Source organism: Symphodus melops, assembly GCF_947650265.1.
Source record: "Symphodus melops genome assembly, chromosome: 2".
In the NCBI taxonomy this organism is placed as follows: domain Eukaryota; kingdom Metazoa; phylum Chordata; class Actinopteri; order Labriformes; family Labridae; genus Symphodus; species Symphodus melops.
Window position 1 is genome coordinate 29,372,945 of NC_136692.1, and position 26,164 is coordinate 29,399,108.

General features: G+C 41.3%; 3 protein-coding genes across 4 annotated transcripts in view; 1 reads left to right on the top strand and 2 right to left on the bottom strand.

Annotated features, from left to right (window-relative positions):
• The window catches only part of LOC306818742 (trace amine-associated receptor 6-like), a gene marked incomplete at its 5' end in the record, with an annotated part of 54,777 nt that extends 49,761 nt beyond the window's left edge, over positions 1–5,016 (top strand). Inside the window, one exon of one of the 2 annotated variants that reach the window (XM_079336461.1) lies at positions 4,154–5,016. In XM_079336461.1, the coding sequence (XP_079192587.1) occupies positions 4,154–4,973 (820 nt within the window). In that variant the 3' untranslated portion in view covers positions 4,974–5,016. Of the gene's footprint in view, positions 1–3,977 lie in introns of those variants that run through there. The other variant, XM_079336459.1, reaches the window with a different exon arrangement.
• The window catches only part of LOC306818775 (trace amine-associated receptor 13c-like), a gene marked incomplete at both ends in the record, with an annotated part of 37,878 nt that overhangs the window by 3,179 nt on the left and 8,535 nt on the right, over positions 1–26,164 (bottom strand). The window lies entirely within an intron of this gene.
• LOC306819952 (NLR family CARD domain-containing protein 3-like) overlaps positions 11,106–26,164 on the bottom strand; it is a gene marked incomplete at its 3' end in the record, with an annotated part of 65,788 nt that continues 50,729 nt past the window's right edge. The window contains exons 2-9 of the mRNA XM_079337578.1: positions 25,244–25,393; positions 21,888–22,117; positions 21,473–21,736; positions 19,783–21,304; positions 15,518–15,691; positions 12,602–12,778; positions 11,877–12,050; positions 11,106–11,115 (exon numbers count right to left, since the gene is read on the bottom strand). Coding sequence (XP_079193704.1) covers positions 11,106–11,115; positions 11,877–12,050; positions 12,602–12,778; positions 15,518–15,691; positions 19,783–21,304; positions 21,473–21,736; positions 21,888–22,117; positions 25,244–25,374 — 2,682 coding nt within the window. The 5' untranslated portion in view covers positions 25,375–25,393. The remainder of the gene's footprint in view (positions 11,116–11,876; positions 12,051–12,601; positions 12,779–15,517; positions 15,692–19,782; positions 21,305–21,472; positions 21,737–21,887; positions 22,118–25,243; positions 25,394–26,164) is intronic.

Below are 26,164 nucleotides of genomic sequence, written 5' to 3' on the forward strand. Positions count from 1 at the left end.
GGGAGGCTGGAGACATTGAGTCCAAGTGGACCATGTTCTCCACCTCCGTTGTCAAAGCAGCTGCTCTGAGCTGTGGTCGCAGGGTCTCTGGTGCCTATCGCGGCAATCCCCGAACTCGGTGGTGGACACCGAAAGTAAGGGAGTCCATCAAGCTGAAGGAGTCCTCTCGGGAGTTGCTAGTGCATAGGATTCCTGAGGCAGCTGTTGGGTACCGGCAGGCCAGGTGTTCCGCAGCCCGGGCTGTTGTGGAGGCAAAAACTCGGGCCTGGGAGGAGGACTTTCGGACGGCCTCGAGGAAATTCTGGCAAACCATCCGTCGCCTCAGGAGGGGTAAGCAGTGCTTCACCAACACTGTTTACAGTGCAGGTGGGGAGCTGCTGACCTCAACTGAGAATGTAGTTGGGCAGTGGAAGGAATACTTCGAGGATCTCCTCAATCCCACCCTCACGTCTTCCACTGAGGAAGCAGAGGCTGAGTTCTCAGAGGTAGACTCGTCCATCACCCAAGCCGAAGTCACAGAGTTGGTTGGCAAGTTCCTTGGTGGCAAGGCTCCGGGGGTGGATGAGATTCGCTTTGCGTATCTCAAGTCTCTGGATGTGCAACTGGGCTGTCATGGTTGACACGTCTCTGTAACATCGCGTGAATGTTGCGGACAGTGCCTCTGGACTGGCGGTCCTTCTTTTCAAGAGGGGGATCGGAGGGTGTTTTCCAACTACCCGGGAATCACACTCCGGCTGTGAGTCAAACCTCAGATCCAAGCTACAGGGCCACCGTAGCAACATAATTCAAAACCCAGATATTCTTGATTTAAAAAAAAAAAAGATTAGAGATATTTTGACAAAAGAGAGCCACAACAACCCGCACGCAACATCCGGCTCATTGTGCATCCCTGTCCCGCCTACACAAGGACAATCATACGTTGAAAAACTTATATTTAAACATGCTTGAAATACAACTGTAATTCTTTTATTTTGAAATGCGGTATATTCCTTTTACTGTCGTATGGATGTACGAAATGCGCACGTAGGTGAAGGTGAAAAGCAACAAGTGAAGTTTGCCAGGTAACCCTTAAGTTGTCAGCTCACGCCAGGAGAAGAAAGGCTGATAATGAATGCCATGTTTTTGACAAGTCCTGGGCTGCACAGTACTCCTTTACAGAAAACAAAGCTATAGCATTTCAGCCAGGTGTCAATGCCCTTGTAGAAGTCCAAGGTAGACTATATTATTCTAATGAAGTGAATGAACTAAATGAAAAATGTTCAAAGTTATTGTTTGTGGTATGGACTTGTTTGATTATTCTTTGCTTGTGAAGATAACAAAGGTAAAAAAAAAATTAAAAAAAGGCACTTAATTGCACTTTTATTATTTATTACTTCTGTAGTACTATTGTCTTATTTGGGTTTCACGTGTGGCCCCTTGTAAAAATATATTGTCCACCCTTGGCCTACCTTCTCTGGTCCAAACAAATCCAGAGCATTCAGGAGCAGAATCTAAAGTTAGAAGGAGGACATACTGGCTGCTGCATTGTTGTCAGAGAAGCTTCAACACAGCATGTTTCCTTCATGTCTGATCGCAGAGGAAGAGAGCGTCATCATTTCACTCTCCACACAGCTCTCTGATTGACCCTTTAAGACGTTTTAAATGTAAAGTGGGAAAATAAGGAAGGCCGAAGTTGAGTACAAGGTCAAATCTCTGATAATCTTTGTTTTCTTTCACCACATTTGGAAGAAGGCAAACACCTGTGTTTGTGTTTAATTGTCTGCATGAGGCGATGACTTAAAGAAACCCTAAATAATCACAATAATCGCAGTTTGTTCATAAAGATATTTAATTTTAAAATCTGCAGATCATGATGAAAGTTATTTTTTAAGACTTATTCAGACCAGCCGAAAACACAAACTCATCCTCACCACCAGTGTATTCATTAACACCTTTTGACTGTATCCTCTCAGTACTAGCTAATGACAGCCGTGTCGTCATGCCAGAGGGAGCATGTTAATGACAGTGATCATACTTTGAACCACAGGTGAGTTCTAGTTGAAAGGTGTGAATGAATACACTTTAACATCAACACATGATGCAACAAACCCCCTCCCCACACAGGAGCCTTCACTACAGACCAAAATACCCCTGAACTTTTTATCACTAACCTAAAACAAACAGAGAAACTCTGAAAAGCTCAGAAATTATCATGTATGATATCATACCATAAATACAATAAAGTCAGTTCATCATAGTGACACACGAGATGTTCAACAAAATAAGAAAGATTTTAGTACAAAATTGAAGCTCCACATGCCAGAAATTCACCAGTAGGTCATTTTTAAAGCAAACGTAAAAAAGGGCTTGAAAAGTCTTGCCAGACCAAGAGGCCTAATGCCACCCTATTTAAGGCTTAGGTGGTCCAGAAGTTCAATAAAAACACTAAATTGATCTTTAAACCAAGCTTGATGTAAATTTACTGACAGATAAAGATGGGGAGCTGTCTCCAAGGCTTGAATTAATTCAACAATTTTCTGTGGTTTATGAATTTTCTGTAACCTCTCCACTATTTCCAAAGCTATTTTCAAGGATACAGAAGATCTCACGGGTTTCCTTCGCAGCATTGAACAGTCCTTGCATGTTTGAAATCATAAGTCTCAAGGCCCTGACACACCAAGAAGACGGTGAAGAACTGGTGGCTATGAAGGCCGCCTGTGGCTTCGCCACACGTTGCCTTTCATCTTGGCCAACAAGTTGCACTTGAACACATCGCAAAGACTACAGCTGACGTCTAACAAACATGTATGTTATGCGTGAGAGGAAATAACTCTCCATGCCAGCGGGCGGCGGTAGTCCGCTGTTTTAATACGAGAATACCATTTTCACACTGCTGTCTGTCACCACTCGCATTATAGGTAGCCTAACAGACAGATAATGACTGATAAAAAGTTGAAAATGGCGCCGACGTGATCAGTCCTTTGTCTTTTAGTGGGAACAGAAAAGAAGAGGCGGAGGTGACCTCAGCCAATCAGTAATTCCTCTCACGACCCAAACCAATGATCGACCGATAGATAGATAGATAGATAGATAGATAGATAGATAGATAGATAGATAGATAGATAGATAGATAGATAGATAGATAGATAGATAGATAGATAGATAGATAGATAGATAGATAGATAGATAGATAGATAGATAGATAGATAGATAGATAGATAGATAAATAGATAGCTGTAAACAGTTAAAGAGCCTCAGAAACAAAAGCGCTGACCTTCTGTTAGTGTTGTTTGTGCATGTACAGTGGTGTTTGAGGTAGTGCCAGAGGTGTGAGAACAGACATAAAACAGTCAATGCAGACAGTTAGGGATGCAGATTAAAGTGCAGGCAAACATTCATTAAGGCCTCCTCCAACCAGCATCCATAATTATTTTCCAGCAATAATGCATGCAACATTTAACAGGACATTGAGTGATTGCTGTCAGATGGGGCTTTCAGATTTCCTACTGTTTTTGCAAAATGTGCACATTTTTAAGGCAATACTTTGGTTTAAAGTTCATCAGTTAATGGGGGGCCCTACTGGCCTGGGGCCCCAAGCAGTTGCCTGCATTGCCAGTTGACAAGCAGTGCCTCTGGGAAGAGTGTAGGAGGGCAAGCCAGTGTCCGATAAAATTAAGCTGTGTTAAAGTGCGGGCCTTTTACAGTTTACTTTAAGCTTTACAGTTCAGAGAAAAGTTTTCCGTTAAACTTTCACATTAAACTTCAATGTTGCATCATGCACCAGTGGAGTTAGACGGTAGAAGGGAAGGGGGAGGAAGAGGAGGAGTGACCAGACAATAGGACGACACTGACTACAGCTGCCCATTGGCCGAGAGCTGACAGGATGAAGAGGAGGACGAGGGAGTTGCCATCAGAGATAAGTGAGCTGTGATCATTCTGGCACTCAGAGAGCTGACTGAGCTCAACAGGTTCAGGTCACCACGTCCCCTCAGTGCTGGATGATGGACGACCAGCAGGGAGCCGAGCTCTGCTACCCTCAGCTCCTCAACTTATCTTGCAGGGTTATTATGCGTCCTCGCACTGAGGCCGTCCTCCTATATGCTTTGCTGTCCTCCATCACTGTCCTCACTGTTGTTCTTAACCTGCTTGTTATCATCTCCATCTCTCACTTCAGACAGCTTCACACCCCCACCAACCTGCTCCTGCTCTCCCTGGCTATCTCAGACCTCCTCGTCGGGCTACTGGTGATGCCGGTGGAAACGGTGCGGATCATAGAAACCTGCTGGCTGCTGGGAAATTTCATGTGTGCTTTTTCTGACATTATAGCCTTCACTCTTACCTCGGCCTCTGTGGGGAACATGGTGCTCATATCAATCGATCGCTATGTAGCTATTTGTTATCCTCTGCAGTATTCCAACCAAATCACTCGCAGCCGAGTGGGGCTGTGTGTGTGTATGTGCTGGGCCTGCTCAATCCTTTACAACGGGCTGATCTTAAAGGAACACCTGAGGCAGCCTGACAGATATAACTCCTGCTTTGGGGAGTGTGTGGTGGTGATTGACTATGTGTCAGGAACAGTGGACCTCGTGTTCACCTTTATTGGCCCCTGTATGGTCATCATTGTTCTGTACATGAGAGTGTTTATCGTAGCAGTGTCTCAGGCTCGTGCCATGCAGACTCATATTACAGATGCTGCAGTGGGCAAGGTTCGAATCACTGCAAAGAAATCAGAGAGAAAGGCGGCCAGGACTCTGGGCATAGTCATACTGGTGTTTTTGATAACTTTCTGTCCATATTACTTTCCCTCTCTTTCAGGTCAAGACACATCAAACAGTGCATCATCGTGGGCAATTGTGTCTTGGCTGCTCTCCTTTAACTCTTGTTTGAACCCTCTCATATACGCTTTGTTCTATCCGTGGTTTAGAAAAGCGATCAGGTTCATTGTCACACTAAAGATCCTGGAGCAGTCCTCGTCTCTGGTTAATATACTTTAAAGATATGATGTATATAACCTGTTCAGTCTGAGCATAACAAAACTCAAACATCTGTCAGCTTTGCAAAGTGATCAATGCACATGCAGAGTGTTTTATGTCACATGTTTGATGTCACTGACACAAAGAGAAAGCCCACTGCAGAGCTCCAGAAATGTATTCCACCACTTTTTTTTGCTCCTCTCTGCAGCTGTCCTTTATGTTTGAATGGTTTCTTGATTGTTGTGCATATGTTTGATATCACACTGTGTATTTGTGCCTTTCTTTATTTCCTCTGCCCTCCTCTCTCCCTAAGCAGCATGATGATTTAAAGATTAGGGACTCGGCGTGAAGTCAAGAGGTGCAACATTTTGTACAAATTAAATTGTTGATGATGGACTAATTGAAAGACATTTGTTAAGCAATAATGTGAATCTAAATGTTTCCACCACGGTGTCAGAAAAGCAGGTTCTGCTCAGAACGTCACCCAGGTGAAATATGTTTCAGGAATATTGGAGCCCTGCAGTGTGTCTTTCTCTTTGTTACAGTGACTTTTTTTGCTCCTCTCTGCAGCTGTCCTTTATGTTTGAATGGTTTCTTGATTGTTGTGAATATGTTTGATATCACACTGTGCATTTGTCATGAGCTGCAACATTTTGTTCAAAGGAAATTTCTCGATTATTGACTTATTGAAAGTCCTTTTATAAGAAATAATGTGAATATAAATGTTGTTTCCCTCGTTCTGAATGTGATAATGTTCCCTCTTTCTTCTCTCACATTACAGAAAACTCAATGTTCCAGTTAAAGACACGATAAATAAAGCTGATTCATTGTCACCAGACACTTGCTGTTTTTGTTGTGTTTTGTGTCATCAATATCAAACTTTTATTAAGATTAAACAATAGAAGGATTAAGAGTACCATGAAATGTAAAAATGATTGTTGGCTGCAGCCGTCAGAAAAGGCCGATCAGTCGACACACCCACCTAAAGCCACAAAACGTCTCTAAAATAAATTATTTTGACACAACCTGCTTTGCAGGAAACAAATAAGGACAATAAAAACCATCATTAGAAAATAAAGAAATTGATTAAAACAGATGAAATCCAAAACAAACGTACGTATAGAGGACCCTGAAGACGTTGCTACTGAAATGTTTACCTTTTAGTTTCTGTCGTCTGACGACTTTTGACCTGAGGCCGGAACTACGAGGCAGGATTTAGGGTTAGTGAGGTCAGGTTATGTTAGAGATCAGAGATTAACCTGTGAAAAATATCTCAAACTCTTCTACTCGTCACATGAAAGAGTCAGAACAACACATTCAGTTCAGAGAAGAAACAGGAGTTATTATTGTGAGTTCAAAGGTCAACTGATGAAAAGAGGAAAAGATAAGCCGCAGAAAAGATGCAGCCGTATAACTTTAGTCTTTGAGCCTGTTTGTCTTCAACTTCTTCATATTATTCATATTGTTTGTTCTGAATGTGCACAGTTACTGTGACTTACCAAAGATTCAGATAAATGGTATTCAAAGGAACAGCCAGGATCTGCAGCACCACATCAAGTAAATCCATCAGAGAGCATCGTTCAGAGGATTCATCAATTGTATTTGTAATTATGTCTCGGGACATTATGGAGTGAAAAAATGTTTTAACTGATTAATCAATCAGTTAATTGATTATTCAAAGATGTACACTTAAGTCCTTATTTACCAACTTCTGGAACAATTTGGCCTTCCCTCAAATGACTTCTACAGATATTTATAAATGAGCCACTACATTATAAATCTGAAAGAAAAAGGACAAATTAGTAAAAATCCAAACAATTTAGAACAATATTTTATTAACATGGCAGAAAAACGACTTCCATCAGGTAAATATGTTTCCCATCTCTATAAAAGACTTGAGTCAGACGGTGGAGAGAATACTTATATCAAAGAAAAATGGGAACTGGAAATAATACCATTATAGAAGACAAGTATTGGGATAAAATCTTCAACAACACCCATAAAGGCATCAACAGTCAGCAGTGGACACAATTCAACTGGAAAGTCAAAGTCTGATTTTTTCATCCTCCTTTGGCAATGTGAAGTTGTGTTACAAATCCCTCTGCTGCCCTCTGCTGGAGACAATGCAGTAAAACAGGTGATCTTATGCACATACTCTGAGACTGTCCAGTTATTTCAAAATACTGGAAAAATATTAAAGTTATGAAAAGTGAAATTCCATTAAAGGTTCAGTTTGACCTACTTGGTTCGATACGATATTTTCACTGCTGACCAAAGATATATTCTGAATATTTTATTATTGGTCGCCAAGAAAAATAAAACAGCACAAGAATGTTAAACCAGCGAATGTGGCTGAATGGAAGCAAAGATTGAGACAAGTTTATCTCATGGTAAAAATGGCGGCATCCTTACAGATGAAAAGGGAGCGTTTTGATCGGAGGTGGAGCACAGTCGGAAAATACCTGACAAAGTGAAAAACTTGGGCTGTCAATTTTGAACTTTAAGTTGGAGAACATTTTGGATTTCAGCAGACCTTCATTCAGACTATTCAAACACTTTATATAAGCCCAAGTGCAAGAATCAAAGTGAACGGAGCCATATCAAAGTCATGTCAGTTAGACAGAGGGGATGAACAATAAGCCCCTTACTGTCAGCCATCTTTATTGAAGCTTTAAGCCAAGCCACCACTCAAGACAATACTAAAGGTATAAAACGTGAGCCAGGCACAAGAGGTGGATTTGCTGGATGGATTATATGTTAATAAAAGAAAGAGTAAAAACAAGTTGAACATTTTGGTTATATGATATATGGTAAAAGAAACAGAGCGAGATAAAGTAACAATAAATTCAAGCATTGGTTACTTCTTTCCCATCTTTAAACAACACAAATAAAATACTTGAGAGTGAACATCCTGAAAGTTTTGACTCATTTATATGAACTCGACTTTATTGAAGACACAAATACAGGAGGATGTCAGGAGATGGAATTCCAATATGAAGCTTGGAGTGGAGGATGGAGTCTGTGAGAATGAACATCTTGTCCAGAATCTTCTGTTTGTTTCAGACTCTTCCAATAGAAATAAGAGAGAAACAGTTCAATGAGTGGGATAGACTAATATCACGGTACATATGGCGAGGGAAAAGACCAAGGAGAAGATTTCAAACTCTTCAACTGCAGAAGAAGAAGGGCGGTCTAAGACATTATTATATATCTGCACAGTTGAGAACCCTGGTTTGCTGGCGCAGATCTGATTATCAAGCCAGATGGAAAACTATTGAAGAGAAGTTTTCAGAGAGCGTCCCAATCCAGGCATGTTTAGGGGATCAAAGATTGGTTGAAAAGCTCCTGGATAAAGGTAATAGCTGGAGGAATTGATCCCTGAAAACATGTTTCAGTATTATCAGCAGGACTGGAATGTTTGATGAAATAAAGATACTGAGGTGGTGCTGGCATGACTCAGACTTCACCCCCAACAAACTGGATGTTACTTACAAGCGATGGACAAAACAAGGCCTCTCCTCTTTGCTTCAAGATTTCTTCAAATACGCCACCATTTAAACAGTTTTATGACAGAGACTGAAAATGTCTTTGACAATAATCTCATACAAGTTTTCATAGCTGCCTATAGAGGGGACAAATTGTATAGAGGGCTACAAGGGGAAAACAGAGAAAATACCACCTACATCAAACACAAATGGGAAAAGGAAACTAACTTCCACATCTGTGAAGAAGCTTTTGGGAAAAAACTATGAGTTTGAGTGGAAGATCACAAGCTCCATCTCATGAAGAACATTGGGTTGGAAGAGTCTGATTAGATACTTTATTAAAGCTGTTCAGAAATCTCATGACACAGACTCTATCTCACTTCTCTTCAGTGCTATCTCCTGGCTCCTGGGCCCAACCCCACATAGTTCTAGACCGGCCGTGTTAAGGATGGTCCCAAAGCTCTTATACTGAAAGAAGGAGAGAGGAGGGAGATCTGAGGAGAGAGCTGACTTTACCCAAGTCTTTTTACTGACAGACAATATCTCTGTGCATCTCTGCTGGGAGGGACTAAGACACAAGTGGAGGACACTTGGATGCAATGAAGGGAACTGAGATGTACCCATAGACTCTTCTAGCTGCTGGAGGAATTGTGGCTCACAGGAAGCAAATCACTACCACCTGTTCTGTCCTAAAAAACACAGCTTCTGCTTTGAGATCCACAGAGAACCAACAGATGTCTTTAAAGTCAGATGTTACCCAGGAATGGGACCAAGTCTTCCTTGCTAACCTGCATTCATCCACCAAACCAAATACTCATTTGGAAGCCTGAGCATTGCTGACAGAAAGGCCATAACAAAGAATTGTTCCTCCACCAGTGGAAGACTGCTACCATGTAGTTCATGGAATCTATTCAATGACACAGATCACTTGTTCTCTGAAGCTTCACAAAAACTCTTTTGTACGGCAGACATTTTTGGACATCCTCAGGTCTCAGCCCTCAGACAAAAAAGCATCAGTTCTCAGGAAAACCTCCGTCGGGTGTCAGACCTCAGACTAAACGGCCTCAGATGAAACGGCCTTTGACGAAACTGCCTCAGACTGAACGGCACCGCTCCGCTTCTCCCCCCCCCCATGTAAAAATATATAAATAAATAAAATAATTATCTCTGAGGCTGTTTAGTCACCCCCCCCCCCCCCCCCCCCCCGCCCCACCCTCGAATTTAAAAATAAATAAAATAAATATGTCTGAGGCCGTTTCGTCTGTGGCCGTTTAGTCTGAGGTCTGACACCCGTTTTCCTGAGAACTGATGCTTTTTCGTCTGAGGTCTGACACCTTCGTCTGAGACCTGAGGATGTCCTTAAATGTATGCCGTACATTTGAGCATCTCTGGATAAAATGAAAATCCTATATCTCCCCTAAACTCCCATCTTTTCTATAAACTGTTTTTCCTTTAGTTATGAACCCCTGTATACTTTGTTTTTGTCTTTGTTTTTCTTTTCAGTGGGAAATCACCTCATCTCTTACATCTGTTTTTTTGGTGTTTTATATTTTTTCCACCTGATTTATTTTGTTATTTGTCAAAGCACAAAAACATAAAAGGAGGAATCACTCTATTGTTTAAGCACAGATGACTGTACTGTACAAATGTCTCTGAATATTTGTGATTACAAATACAACTAGACAATTCCTGCAGAAATTGTGAGTGTGGTTGCCGTGTGTGCGTGTGTGGGACTGCAGTAAGTGTGTTTAACGAAAGGGGTCTGACTGTCTTGCGTTTAACTGCAGTCAGCTAAAGGCTAAGACAGAACTGTGTCCCACTTATTGTAACACTGAACACCTGCTGCTCACTGATTGGTCGACATTCAGCTGTGATCTGCCAAACTGCCATAACATTCCATCAATGTATTTGAATGGGCTTACCACTGCTTGCAAAACCTCAAATATTTTGAAAACTAAAAATGGTATCACCAATCTGTTTGGACTTTGAGCGACAGCACAAATAGGCGCATGTTTTGATGTATTTTAATTCTATGTAGCATTCAGACTGGGACCACAGTGACGATTTTAAAACATGAGTGAAAACTGTGAAATTTTGTAGTCAAAGTGAGAGCCCAATGTGTATGTGGTGCGTAACTGTCAAACAAATGCCTCTCCTGGGAGACTGAAACATTTTATTTTTTTATTTTTGGCTCGAGGAGTAAGAGGACACTCAGAGCCTTCTTTCGATAAATTTTCTTTGTAAATGTGAGCAACAATGACTTCACAATGGCTAAAATTTTGTCGCTTAAACCCAATTTATGTCCACCGATTTATGTGGCCGAAGTTTCCACTATTCGGGGCCGAGCCGCTCGTTTTGATACTTTTCTTGTTTGTGGCGCAAAACCTGTGGGAGGAGTAGCGTGGGCCAATTTGAGGACATATTAAGCAGAATAATAATAACATTGGCAATAGTAGTAGTGTGGTTTAGCTTTCAGGCAACCACCCTATTTTAAAAAAAGAAATATGACTGAAATGAAGTGTGAGCTGATTCCTCTGTCAGTCCCTGATGGATGAAGCTCTCCTCAGGTTGCAGAGCTTCTCCACACACAAGATGGTGGAGGTTCCTCCTCTGTGGATCATCAGCTGCTCCTCTCTGCACCACCTGATCGCTCACATCATGACAGAAATCACCAGCATCTAAAGTGAGAAGAAGAGAGATGACAGAAATCATTTTCATCAGCTGGGAGTCATCAGATTCCCCCACAGCGCTGTAACTAAGCTCCGCCCCCACTCCACCTTTGGACTTTAACACTGAACAGTTTCATGTTGGTGTCTGAGTGTGAGTTTACACTGAGTTATGAGAGCTTCACGTCCACACACACTCAGACACACACAGCGTCGTTCTGTCCTACCAGCTCTGACAGCCGACTGTTCTCCTCTCCACTTTAAAGAGTCAGAGCAACACATTCAGTTCAGAGAAGAAACAGGACAAAGGTCAAAGGTCAACTAAACATGGGAAGAAAATAGAAGAAGCCGTAGTTTGGACATAAATCCTCTCTGATGTTTCTTTGTTTCTCACAGTGGTCCTTCCTGCATTTGTTCCTGCAGCTGTGTAACTTTAGTCTTTGAGCCTGTTTGTCTTCAACTTCTTCATATTATTCATATCGTTTGTTCACAGTCTGTTAGATATTGTGATAGGTTATATGAAGACAGCTCCGCCCCTTTTATGAAACTCTGGGTTTACTTATCAGGTTGACAACCAGCTTCATGTGACTGTTCAGCACCATCTCTTCTGTCAGGGTTAGTGAAGCCAGATCACAGAAAACAAACCCTGAGTATGTTGAACTCTCTTTGTAGCAGAGAACCAAGAAAAGAATTTCTCTAACAACAAACAAGAATGTAAATATATGTATGAGCTGATATGTGGAGGGTTTACTAAAGAACACTGAGAGACTGACCTCAGAGTCTTCAGTCCATAGTTTGGATTCTTCTGAAGATCACTCAGCAGCTCGACTCCTGAATCATGCAGGTTGTTGCAGGTCAGGTCCAGCTCTCTGAGATGGGAGGGGTTGGACTTCAGAGCTGAGGCCAGAGAAGAACAGCTGATATCTGACAAACTGCCGCCCCTCAATCTGAATAAAGAATAAAAGAAGAATAAAAATAATGTGTAATCCAGTCACATGTGTTCAGGTTGTGATGAGTGTCTCAACATCACTTTGTCCTGATGAATCAAGTTTTCTCTAAATGATTAGATGATCATTTCTGATTGTGTATTCACTAAATCTAAATCGTCCAAATGTCAGCTCAACATTCATCCAGCTGTTCATGTGCACAGATGAAGAACAGGCTGCTGATCTCAGTCAGCTCTGTGATGTTACTACATTTATCAAATCACACATTATTCAATCACAAGTCTTCATGATTTTACTTCTTAGCAGAACCAGAGGAAACCAGAGGCTTCATGTGCACCTTGTTCAACTTTACTTCACAGAGACACAAAAACATTTTCACATCAAATCTCTAAATTATTCAGCAACTTAAAGAATAAGAAATCTCCTAAATCATTAAATATCCAGAGATTTAAATTCAGACAATAACTGAAAATATATAAATCCTGAAATGTGCAACAATGGAGGATGTGGATTGAAATGATTCAAATGAATGACACAGTCAGTGATCTGACCTCAGAGTCTCCAGTCTGCAGTTTGGACTCTGCAGATAATCACACAGCAGCTTCACTCCTGAATCCTGCAGGTTCTTGTTGTCATTCAGGTCCAGCTCTCTGAGATGGGAGGGGTTGGACTTCAGAGCTGAGGCCAGAGAAGAACAGCTGATCTCTGACAAACAGCAGCGACTCAATCTGAATAAAGAATAAAAGAAGTGAATGTAGATGACAGTGAGCTTTATACATGAATGTGTGATGTTGTCCACATGAACACACTGACGTGATCATCATCTGTTCATTCCAACATTGAAGGACTTCATAGTGATTCATTCATGTTTTTGTACTTCCTGATCATTCTTAGATTGAAATGTACAATATGTTGAATTTTATTACAATGTTTACATTTAAATATCTGAATTCATTTCAAATGGATTAAACCCATGTTATATATCTTTTTATTGTTGAGTACTTACACTACATCAAATATGTTCAACAGTGATCAGAGTTAGAGAAATATCATATTAGAGATGTAACTGGACGTGTCTTGTCGTGACGGCAGACTTGACAGACAGAATGTTTATGGTTGCCGTGGAAACACAGGATGTTACATCACAGACCGCTGCATAAGGAAGCGTGAGCTGCTACTGAAAGCTGCCATACTGTTGCTGTATGTGCTGCTGTGATAAAAACATCATGTGGATTAGGGCTGAGAGATATATACAGTTTTTAAGTTATATGGATATATATTCAAACATGATATCGGGTAAGACAATAACTTTAACACGGATATAGTTCATGTTGCATTAAAATATTACTCTACACGTCTTCTGTAGAGCTGACAGTTCAGCTATTTCTCATCTCACTGTGTCTCCCTCTTCACCCTGCTCCTCCTCTCTCTCTCTCTCTCTCTCTCTCTCTCTCACACACACTCTCTCTGAGCCTAAGTCAAAAAACTCAACAAACATAACAAAGCACTGTTTTTATTGAGGACAGCCAGAATAGTAGTTATTTAGCTGACTCTTACTCCCAGGATGCTCTGCAACACCTAACACATACTGTAGGTGTGAAGTTTAGGGTGAATAAAAGCAGTCGTCTCCCATTCTTCTCTCTCTTCAAATGCTTCCTGCATCCAGAGACACAAGTCTACTCCTGCTTCACAGCACGCTGCTCTTTGTTTCAATGTTTTGGCGTACAGGCTACCCGAGGCCTCAAGGAATGACAGTGTTCTGAATCCCGAGCTCACATTATCCATTGAACGCATCTCGACGGAGATTCTTGGAGAGCGTCTTATTCATAGACCGAATTAAAAACGGTATTTAGAGAGTGTAAAGATCACGTCTGGTTCCATCCTGCAATGAACAGGACAACCACGGAGATTGCCTCACACGACAGAGAACACACCGATCCTGCTCATCCTCTGGGAACCACCGCCGCCATCACAACTCATCTGCACGGAAACAGACTGGAGATCTGATTTCATGGTCGGACCTTTCCCCTCCTCAACCGCAGACAAACGCTTTACCAGTGAGGCTGAATCAGGTCTGAGCAGTGAGCTTTAGAGAGTATAACTGAATTATTCATGTGAAGTTGTGAAGATAATAATTGCTTCTTATCTGACCACTGCATCTCTGGTTTTACTAGTTTAAAAGCTCTTTGTCCGCTAAGTCCCGTGTGTGATTCTCTGTGAACTCTAGCGTTATATCCGGGTAATATCTTCATGTTCAGGAAGACCAGTGTAATTACTGGCTCACAGAAATTCAGCCTCTGGCTTCAAGTGTTCAACTTCATTATTCACAAGTTGTGCACGAGTTTCAGACTGTGATCCAGCCTCTTCAGACAACACACACACACACACACACACACACACACGTGCCACTCTTGTTTGTTTATACAGTGTGTTCTGTACTTTAGTTTATAATGATTTGTTTGATGAACTTTATATTTCTTTGTTAAATGTGTTCTGTTATCATTTAAAGAGCAGTTGTGTCATGGTTTGGTTTTGTCTGTGTTTCTTGTTTTAGTTTTCATTCTGTCCTTAGTGTTATTTGTTTCCTCGTGTGGTTTGTTTCCCTTGTGTGCTTTAATGTTTCATAGTCTTGTGTTTACTTTAGTCTTGAGTGTGTCTCTCTGTGTTCTCCTATGTTACCTGTTTGTTTAGTTCCTGTCTTGTGTTTTAAGTGTAGTCTTTAGTGTTTCCTGTTTTATTTTGTAGATCTGGTCTTGGTGGTGGTGTCAGTGTTGGGTTTTACTTTGTACTTGTCCTCAGTGTTCTGGTCTTGTGTTCTTTGTTCCTTGTGTTTTCCCGCCTTTGTGATTACCCTGATGTTCCTCACCTGTCTCGTTAGTCTCACCTGTGTCCAATTACCCCTGTCTATTTAGTCTCTGTGTTTTTCCTCAGTCTCTTGTCGGTTCATTGTATTGTCAATGTCTCGTGGTCCGTGTTCCTGGAATGTCTCCCTGCTCCCTGTGTTTTCTCCGTCGTGGTTTTTGGATTTTGGTTTCTCCTCGTAAGTTTTTGTTTGCATTTTTGTTAAAATAAATTAAGTTGTCCTGCAATTGGGTCCTCCTCCCTGTTTCCTGCCTGCTACAGACGTGACAAGTTGTTTGTGATTGTTTGAATTCATTCCAGACTTGTAATGTTTGGTTATAACAGTAAATTATATTTGGTAAATAGTATTTTTACACCTTTAGTATCAGAAGGTTTTATAGTGTGAAGAGTTTGACACTTTTTTAAATAGTTTAAAGTTTTGAATTGTTTTCTGCCATAGGGCAGGTTTAGACATTAAACAAAGAAATCAGAAACAACATTTAAGATTCATAATAATCTTTTGTTTGTCTGGGACATGATGTTTCCCAATTCTCAACAATGGGTGAAATTCAAACACAGCCAACACAGTTTCTATAATATATCTATATTACAGTCAGTGATCTGACCTCAGAGTCTCCAGTCTGCAGTTTGGACTCTGCAGTCCCTCACACAGCAGCTTCACTCCTGAATCATTCAGGTTGTTGATGCTCAGCTCCAGCTCTCTGAGATGGGAGGGGTTGGATTTCAGAGCTGAGGCCACGACGTCAAAGTGAGTCTCTGACAGTCCACAGTAAGAAAGTCTGTAGTGACACATATAATAGAAAATTAATAGTTATGAAAGAAGCATTGATATTTATGTCTCACATTTGATGATTGAAGTTTGACAGGTCCTCTTTGGTCTTAACTTTACACATCAGTGGAATCTCTCACTGACACAAACTCATCTCATCACTGCTTTTCAAACCTGCACATTCTTCGTCTTTCAATCATTTACTAAATGTTACAGATGTGTAACCCTGCTGCGAAAAACATCTTAAAAATAGTTATTAAAAGAGTCATAAACATAATCATTGGTTCAGTTCATCAGTTAATGTTGTATTAATTTGATCTTTTACACTAGCTGTGATCACAAAGTCAATGAGGTTTTTTTTTTGCAGTTTTGTACGACTAAACTCAACAGTAGGTTTGCAGTACAGATTGATGTGCAGCAAAGTAAAAGTCTGCGATGCAGGACGAGAGTTTCTTTTTTTATGAAGCCAGTGTGAGTAAGAGATGATCACCATGTTGTCACCATGTTAAATGTAGAAGTTGATAAACAGCAGCACTAAGTGATAAAGATGGACAGAGGATAATTCATCAGTTAGGAGTGAGAAGAGTTCTGTAGAAGTCATGAAACTGAGTGAAGTGTGTGTCATCTTCAAAAGCTGCACTTCACATGTCTGTCAGCCAGCTGCTCACTTCATTGTGCTCGTTGTTCTGCCTGTTAGCAAACAAGTTTTATTAAGTTATCTTTGCAAAGTCATGCAAACAAGTTCATGGGATTTTTCTGATCCTCTAACTCATAAAGGGAAACATCATTCATGCTCATGATTTCATTTAGAGGTAAGAATCCTGATTTGACTCAAACAAAGCTGCTGTTCCTTAAACTGTGTGTGTGTGGTGTATGGTCACTGTGCTCACGACCTCGCTCCTCCAGAACCTAGAAAGACGTGCATTTATCCAGGAGGGTTACACATGGAAACACATGTAGTTTGATTTAGGATGAGGTCAATTCTGTAGTGATCTAAAGTGGGATCTATTCAGAGGACTCTCTGGAGTAGAAAACCATTTGAAAGTCATTGAACAGTAACTCTGGAGGAGGATCATTTCATTCTCGTGCCGTCTGGCTCACTTCTACAAACGGGAAAATACAGAGACTGCTGCAGAATGATCCAGAAATCAGACAAGTCAGCAAAGAATCAAATGTAGTGAGGTGAAGGATCTCCTGTAAGGCCCGAAATATGCTCAACGTTAGTACCGTTCTGATTGTCACTCGCGTTGTACTCGCACATACTCGCAAAGTCCAAACATAACACACGTTTCTTACCGGAGACCTCCTGTAGGGGGCAGGCCGCCAAATAGAGCTTGGTTTGTCTACTGTGTGTGGTCCGGAAACGGACATCAGCAGTTGTACCGCGTGCATTTTGGTGCGACCACCAACGCCAGGTACGCAAGGTCCTATCCTGGCGTTGGTGCGTCGTTCCTGCGTATCTAACGTTGAGCATATTTCGGGCCTAAGAACAGTTTATCTGTGATCTACCTGCTGAGAGGTTCAGAGATGATGCTCATGATTGATTAGTAATGCCTGTAGGGGCTGGAAGGGGGCGCTCACAGCATCTGATATCTCTCTTTTCAGGGATTAACACTATCACACATCTCAGTCACTTATTTGGGAATTCTCTCCTGAATGTGTTCACAAAGAAACTATCAAAAAAATTTACAAACTCAGGACAAAAACCTCAAAAACATCACGTACAAAAAAAAATACCACTGACTGTTTCTCCTGAACATTAACAGAGGAACAGTTTTTAGTGACCAGAGAGGATTTACTTTAGTTTTTATTTATTAAATTATTACATCGGACTGGGAAATTAATTTAAAATTATTACAAACCAACTGTCAGAACAATTAATCGATGTCATCTCGCCCATGTCAATTATTTCAATTATTTCAGGATAGAGTCACGTGAAGACACGTCTAATCCACGACGTGGAAGTTTGAACACATTTTGTCTTCAGGGAAGACGACATCCAACAAAAACAAGTCAAATGAAAACACTGAAGGAAAAAGTATCTCTTTTAGAGAAGTTAATTTCTCTTTTAAAACTAAAATGTGTCGTTTTCACGTCAAGAGATGATTTGATTTAAATTCCAAATATTCACTTAATAACCAACTCGATAGTTCATCAGATATTCACTCTTTCATTAGACAAATATCCCAGCTTTAATAGTAGAGCACATTTACAGTGGAGACCATGTCAGTGAACTATGAGGGAAAAACTAAAACTAAATCATCTTTTATTAATCTTAACTGAGGTCAAATGTTGTGATATTCTGCATCCTCAGGAATACCATAATTAACAGAATTTTCCAGTTAATGTTGAAAAACATGAACTCAAACTTTTAAGTGGAAAAAACAGATGTCAGAGAGCTCCCAAGGACTTGGGAGAAAGTGATAACAACAGGATGTTGATTAACAATCTTTCCTACTTTCAGTCAAAGACCAAACCAAGTTATTTATGCTTTGAAAGCTTTCCACATTCTGAACATTGGACAACCTCTATCAATCCTCAAAAGGACAACCAGATACGCTTTGGTCCAGCAGACTGTCTGTCTTTCTCAGTCAGGAGTTTGAGTTTCACTTAAACCTGTTGATGTCTTCAGGACTTCCCGGAAAACAGAATAGTTAAACCATTATCTGTCTATATGATAAATGTATGTGATCATGTCGAAGATTTAAACCATGCCTGTTGTTTGTCTAACTGTTCAAAGGAGAACACAATTGAACGTTTTTTTTCCCCTAACTGATTTTATGCTCTGTCGTAAAGCCATAAAACTAGACTGACCTTTCATCAGGTCAAGATGACCATCTGGGAGCAACTAAGAGTACTACAGTCACTGTCCAGGACTCCAATGTTGAAATCTCTATTAAAGGAATGCAGATGTATCTTATCATATAGATATTTGAAAATGTCATGTAGGAACGGTTACCACGATTCTTTTTATGTCGGAATCCGATGTGTAATAAAGGAATTACACGTAACTAAATTTTAATAGGAATTGTACGTGGAACAACATTGCCATCAAGTGGACAAAAAAAACCCATCGTGGAATGTGTAAGCTGTGTAATGCATATTTATAGATTGTGTTACTTAGTTACAGAAGATGTTATTTAAAGACACTAAGTCTTCACATGTGATTAATCTGCGTTGTTAAGGTTTTCTTATATAAATATTATTTTTCCAAACTTCAGGATGAAATGTATCAACCAATGATAAACACTCCTTTAAATCTGATATATTAACCTAAAATATATGATGCAACCTACATTGAGGTGAATCTGAAAACAACTGATATCTTTGGATTCTAATCTTTTCTGGAACAAGCAAGGCCTTTTCAAACTTTTCTTCGGCTCACCGCATGTTTGGACATTTTCCAGATCTGGATTAAAATCGAGATGACCATGAGATTAATCTAAGAAGGAAATTGGACTTTCAAAGACTTTCATAAGAAATTATTTTTGTTTATATTCACTCGGGATGCTGAGACGACGCAGGCCAAATCACCATCCAGAATTCTCATCTTTAAGCTCCAGACTCGACCTTCTATCTGGCTTACTGCGGTTGCTGGTGGACTCGCAGAAAACGGTTTATTGATCCAGCAAAGAGAACAAGAGTAGCTGTGTAAGATCCATATGAGGTAGGTTGGGAAAGTCTTCAAAGAGTAAGATTTGCTCTGAGCTTGTGTTGAGAGAAATATTGGTTGTGTCTTCTTAAGTAATCCGAATCCAAATTACTCTCTCTTGATAAGAAACTGCTCTAGAATTCACACTTTTATGAGATTGATTTAATTAATAACTAATAACTAATTAATTATTCATAATAAATATAGTTATTCCTGGAAAAGCCAGGTGGTGCCCTATCAACGAGGAACATATTAGACTTATGTTTAATACACTTATTAGAATTTTACATATTTCTGAAGCATCCTATGTGAGGCTAGGAAATATTGTCTAATCAATTAAAATACGCAACACAAATGTTCAATTGATGGTGATATTGATTTGAGGTCATATCGCCCAGCACTATTAGTACATTACACTGATTTATAATGCTCATCACATCTGGACTTACTTTGCCTTTCTGCAGTTCCTCACAGCTGGAATCAGTCTTTGTCGCCCCAGGTTTGATGTCTTGTACATCTGCAGGTCTAACTCATCCAGAACCTCCTCGGACATCTGCAGCATGTAGGCCAGAGCAGAGCAGTGGATCACAGAGAGTTTCTTCTCTGATCTGTTCCCGGACTTCAGGAACTCTTGGATCTCCTGATGGACTGTGAGGTCCTTCATCTCTGTCAGACAGTGGAAGATGTTGATGCTTCTGTCAGGAGAGACATTGTAACTGTTCATCTCCTTCAGGTTGTTGATGACTCTCTGGATCATTTCTGGACTGTTGTCCGTCTGACCCAGCAGGCCTCCTAAGAGTCTCTGGTTTGACTCCAGACAAAGACCATGAAGGAAGCGAACAAACAGATCCAGGTGACCGTTCTTACTTTTCAGGGATTTCTCCATTGCTTCCTTTAGGAGAACATCAAGATGTGAATCTACATGTGTTTCTCCTAGAAAAGCCTTCAGTACTGTTGTGTTCCTGTTGGTGAAACAGTGGAACATGTAGACTGCAGCCAGAAACTCCTGAACGCTCAGATGAACAAAGCAGTAGACTGTTTTCTGGAAGATCACACACTCTGTTTTGAAGATCTCTGTACAAACTCCTGAGTACACCGAGGCCTCTGTGACATCCAGACCGCACCGCTCCAGGTCTTCTTGGTAGAACATGATGTTTCCGTCCTCCAGATGTTCAAACGCCAGCCTCCCCAGCTTCAGAAGAACTTTCCTGTCAGCCTCCATCAGCTCATCTGGACTCATCTGATGTCCCTCACCATACTTGTTCTTCTTCCTCTGTGTCTGAACCAGCAGGAAGTGTGAGTACAGGTCAGTCAGGGTCTTGGGCAGCTCTCCTCTCTGCTCTGTGCTCATCATGTGCTCCAGAACTGTGGCAGTGATCCAGCAGAAGACCGGGATCAAACACATGATGTGGAGGCTCCTGGATGTCTGGATGTGTGAGATGACTCTGCTGTACAGATCTTCATCCCTGAACCTCCTCCTGAAGTACTCCTCCTTCTGGGCGTCAGTGAAGCCTCGTACTTCTGTTACCCTGTCAATACATGAAGGAGGGATCTGATTGGCTGCTGCAGGTCGAGAAGTGATCCAGATGAGAGCTGAGGGGAGCAGATTCCCCTTGATGAGGTTTGTGAACAGTGTGTTTAACGATGACTTCTGTGTGACATCAGACACAACCTCCCTGTTTGTGAAGTCCAATGACAGTCTGCTTTCATCCAGGCCGTCAAAGATGAACAACAGTTTACAGACAGCGAGCGTCTCTGCTGCCACCTTCTGTAATGTTGGATGGAAAACACGGAGCAGCTCAAGAAGACTGTAGCGCTTATCTCTGACCAAGTTCAGCTCCCTGAATGAAAGCAGGATCAGCAGACTGACGTCTTGGTTCTCTGAGCCCTCGGCCCAGTCCAGAGTGAACTTCTGCACTGAGAAGGTTTTTCCAACACCAGCCACGCCGTTTGTCAGAACCACTCTGACGACTGGTTTCTGTTGGTCGGGTTGAGCTCCTGTCTTTGGTTTCTGTTGGTCGGGTTGAGCTCCTGTCTTTGGTTCCTGTTGGTCGGGTTGAGCTTCTGTCTTTGGTTCCTGTTGGTCGGGTTGAGCTCCTGCCTTTGGTTCCTGTTGGTCGGGTTGAGCTTCTGTCTTTGGTTTCTGTTGGTCGGGTAAGGCTTTAAAGATGTCCTGGCACTTGATTGGAGTCTCATGGAGGGTCTTCTTTTTAGAGTCTGTCTCAATCTTTATCACCTCATGTTGGGTGTTCACCTCTTCTCTCTGCCCCTCTGTGATGTGGAGCTCAGTGTAGATCCTGTTGAGGTGGATTCTTCTTCCTGTTTCATCACTTCCTTCAGTCACATGTTCACATCTCGTCTTCAGACTGTCCTTATGTTGATCTAAAACCTCCTGCTGATCTACTGAAAGAGAGAATGATAGAATCTGATTACTGTTTTCAGATGTTTTTGTAAAAGAAGTAAAAAGAGTTTTAATTTCTAGACTTTTGACATTGACCAATAAAAGTCGTGTTTTAGGAGGAGATCACAGAAGCCCAAAGGTGTACAGTCTTACTTTGTTCAGTGCTGCTCTGACTGACTGTCTGCAGTCCAAGTCCTGGTCTGGATCTTTTTCCACACTGAGGACAGGATGAGTCTCCTGCTGAACCAGACTGGTCCCAGTATGAGGTGATGCACTGTCTGCAGAACCAGTGTCCACAGCTGGTAGAGACGGGATCCTTCAGGACGTCCTGACACCCAGGACAGGATGTCTGCTCCTCTCTAACATGAGTCCTCTTCGTCCCCCTGTGAAGACATGTCTTTAGAACTAAACTGATGGTTGACTAATAGAAAATATGAAGATTAACTTCCGGTTATGGCGTCTACCTGAACGGCAGCGGGATTCAGAGCTCCGACCTATTGGGCCCATTTTTGCTTTTCCAGTTCAACATGGAGTCACTCAGTTGCCCACGCTTGCCCCAGTACCGATTATATTACAACTTTCTCTACAAAATGTCTAACGCACGTAAATATAAACCGAAAAAAGTGAAGGTGAAGTCGATGACTTTAACGCCCAGAGAATTACCGGGTCGACAGGTTCTGAACGTCCCCCCCCCCGAACCATCATCATGAAGTTTCTGAACTATCAAGACAAGATGAAGTTGATGAAGGTGGCGCGACAAAGAGGAAAAGTGATGTACCACGATCGACACGTTGTGTTTTTCCCGGACCTGTCCACGGAGGTGCAAAAACAACGGAGGCAATTTGAAAGGAAATTGGAAAGAGGCAACGCTTCTCATTTACCTCTTAACTTATACTTGTGCTCAGCTAAATTAAAAGAGCTTATGAAAAATACTCAGAATCCCTTTGTTAAAAATACACTGCAGGTTTGGTACGAGGTACATAAACATACAGATGAAACACTGATATTGTCCCAGTATTCTCTGATCTGGGGTAATGGTTACTTTGCACCTGGTAAAAGTGATATGGGCTCTAAAATCTGGGCTGATAAAGGCTTATGCAAGACTGCAGACCTATTTCACAAGAATATTCTTATGTCTTTGAACGATCTGCGACAGAAATATGACATTCAGACCAAGCATTTCTTTAAATATTTGCAGATCAAAAGTTTTACATTTAAGACTCAGAAGCAGTGATTTAGGCAGAAATGGGAAAACAGGGGGTGCAAAAAAAAATACAGGGGGTGCAAATTTTTTTCAGTGTCACTCACGGCGGCGCGGCACGCCGGAGCGGAGGTTATGTGCTCCCTAACACACACATTTTAGTTTTCCCAAGCTTCATAATGTTGATTTACTGTACAGCCCCTGCCCTGACACACCCCTTTGTCATTTGACTGCAACTCACTTGGTTCATGTTGTCTAACCCCTTTGTTGGCCCACTGCTTCTATCTGCACTTTCTTTAAAAAACAAACAAACAAATAAATTCATAATATTACATGTGTCATCCAGTAAAAATAGATCCCTAGACCTTGATAAGTCAATCATCTGTCAGCATTTTCGAATGTGGCGCTGACCCGAAAAGGTGGAGCTAAACCCTGCAGTCCGTTGATTGGTTGATAAAATCGTCACTTCCCGTGTTACGTCGGTAAACAAAACTCCGCCGTGTTTAAACCATTGACTGTAACACAGCTGATTGTTTACGTGTGTATTTCTCCTCGCCGATCACAGCCTTCTCTGAAACAAAGCTTGATTGAGTTCTTGTAATAAAGAGTCACATGTCAGTGACAGAGAAGATGAACTGCTGGATGTCTTCCTTTGTTGAATTTATTAGTTAGCGGTTAGCTGCTATCATATAACGCTATTTACATAGCGGCTATCGTCATCCGGCTGACACGCCGTCTACCAAATAGGGCACGGGTGGCTGTAGAAACGTAAACAGGATCAGGTTTAAGCTTTTCAGTACCGGTATTCGGCAAACATATTCTTTGCCAGAATTAGAATGTAGCCTAATCAGATATTTAGCGCACCCGTGTAGTAAGCACGTCTATTAAATGTAGATATTTGCACGGCCTAGGTCAAGCCGTGCAATAATTTCAAGGCCGTGTTTTTTTTAAATAGGCCGTGCAAAAAGCGGTTTCGCGGTAGGCTACCTAAATCTATGCTCAGAAGTCATCATCCTTACCTTCTCTCACCTCTGTGGAAGAATTATCAGTTAATCACAAGAAGGGCCTGATCTCTCACTTTTATGTAATAATTGTTCCCAAGCCTCCTCAGAAAATAAAAGGGTGGCGTGGAGTGTGGAGCTAAACACTGACATTTCAGTGGAAGAATGGCAAGGAGTCTGCTTAAAAGCCCAAACACAATCCATAAACACTTTAAATTCATTCAATTCAAGTGGTTAATGAGAACCTTTCTAACACAAATCTGGCAAAATACATTTCAGCCCAAAACCCCTGATATGTGTGTTAAATGTGTCTTTGGGACTGCTGAAGTGTTACACACCCTTTCATGTGTCACAGGTGTGAGGGTTCCTCTCAGCCCTAAGCTGTGGATCCTCGGGATTTTCCCTGCAAACTGCAAACTAAGAAAGGATGATAAGAAATTGACCGTATGTTGCCTATTACAAGCTAAACATACCATAGCCAGATGTTGGAGATCTGTTAACAAACCAATTGTACAAGTGGGGCTTGCTGGATTGTCAAACTGTCTTGCTCTTGAAAAACGTACTCTTGCAAGTAATGGTAAATATTCCACCTTTGATAGGATTTGGAGGTTTTCTATCTTTTCTGGAAAGGGAGAAAGCCATTGAAGCCTTCTTACCATAACTGAACTATTTCGTTTGCCATGTGTTTCTTTGTTGTCTTTAATTGTATGTGTCCTTGCATTTGGAAACATGCTGCTGTTTATTCTAGGCCTTGTAGAGTAAATCAATGTAGTGCCCTGTCATAGAACTGTTCTGGAAGATTGTTGCCACTACCATGCACCTTACATGTTCTTTTTTATGTTTGTTGCTGTCATAATAAATAATGGAAAAACTCAATAAAAACATTTAATTCAAAAAAGAATATATGAAGATTTATCAAACACAATGTAAACAGTCAGATGATGACAGAGAGCAGGTAACAGCTTCTTTCTTCTGTTTGGATTCAGCTCATAGTCTGCAGGAGATGATTGTTTCTTGTGTTTTAACCCTCTTAAAACATCTAAAGAGACAAAGACTAAGAAGACTTACTTTGTGTCTGAGGGTCCACGTTTATGAGTTTATGAGAGTTTATGAGACGAACTTTGGAGCGATCACTCTTCAGAGACTGACAGCTGGGTGCAGGAGACTGTGCTCTGTGTCTGCTCCTCTCAAATCTACAATAAACTCTCTGAGGACAAAACTATAAAAGAAGCTCTAAATATCAAAAGGGCTACAACTGTGGATGATGAGAAGCTTTCATGGCTTGTTTCTTTCGTAAGAAGACTTACTTTGTGTCTGAGGGTCCACCTTTATTTCTGAAGTTATAAGGTTCTTCTTTGGAGAGATCACTCTTCAGAGACAGACAGCTGGGTGCAGGAGTCTCTGCTCCATCCTCCTCTTCCTCTAAACTCACATCCATGATCTGATCTGAAGTCAGTCTGTGAGGAGAAACAGAAACACTCACTGAGAGAGCAAAACAAGAGAAACAGGAAACAGCTTGATCTAACACACACACACACACGCAAACAAACATGCACACAAACACACACACAGACGCACACAAAGACGTGAGCGAACACGCACACAGACACCTGCACACAAACACATGCAGACACACACACAGCTCATATTAATGTAAGCTGTGACGTCATTAGAAACTGTCTGTGTTCAGTTCACAGGAGGAAACGGAGAGTACAGAAGTGAAGATATAAAAACTCTGGATAAACACTCACCTGCTTCACTCTTTACTTCTCTCTTCACTTCTGTCCACAAAATGTCTGAACTGTCTGAACACTTTCACTTTCCTGCCTCCTCTCATGAGTCTGGATCACGTGTTGCTCCTTCCTCCTCCTGGTACAGGAAATGAGCTGCTGTGTGTGTGTGTGTGTGTGTGTGTGCGTGTGTCAGAGTGTAAACCTCTCTCTCAGTCTGAACACTCTGAGTTTCATCTCTGAAGGTTCAAATGTTTGAACTCTAGTGACCTTTAACAACATCTGGAGGAGCTGATGAAACATCAAGACAAGCTTTGGATTATTCAGACCTCAATCTCCCTCCTCAAACATTCACATCAGCTCAAGATGATTTCATCCAATAGACGTTCAAGTTGATATTTAGAGAGTCAGAAAGTGAGGACCAAATACTCAGCTGCCTAATAAGTGTGCACGCTGTGTAAATGTAGTTTCCCCCGATGTCCATGTGATAATGTACTC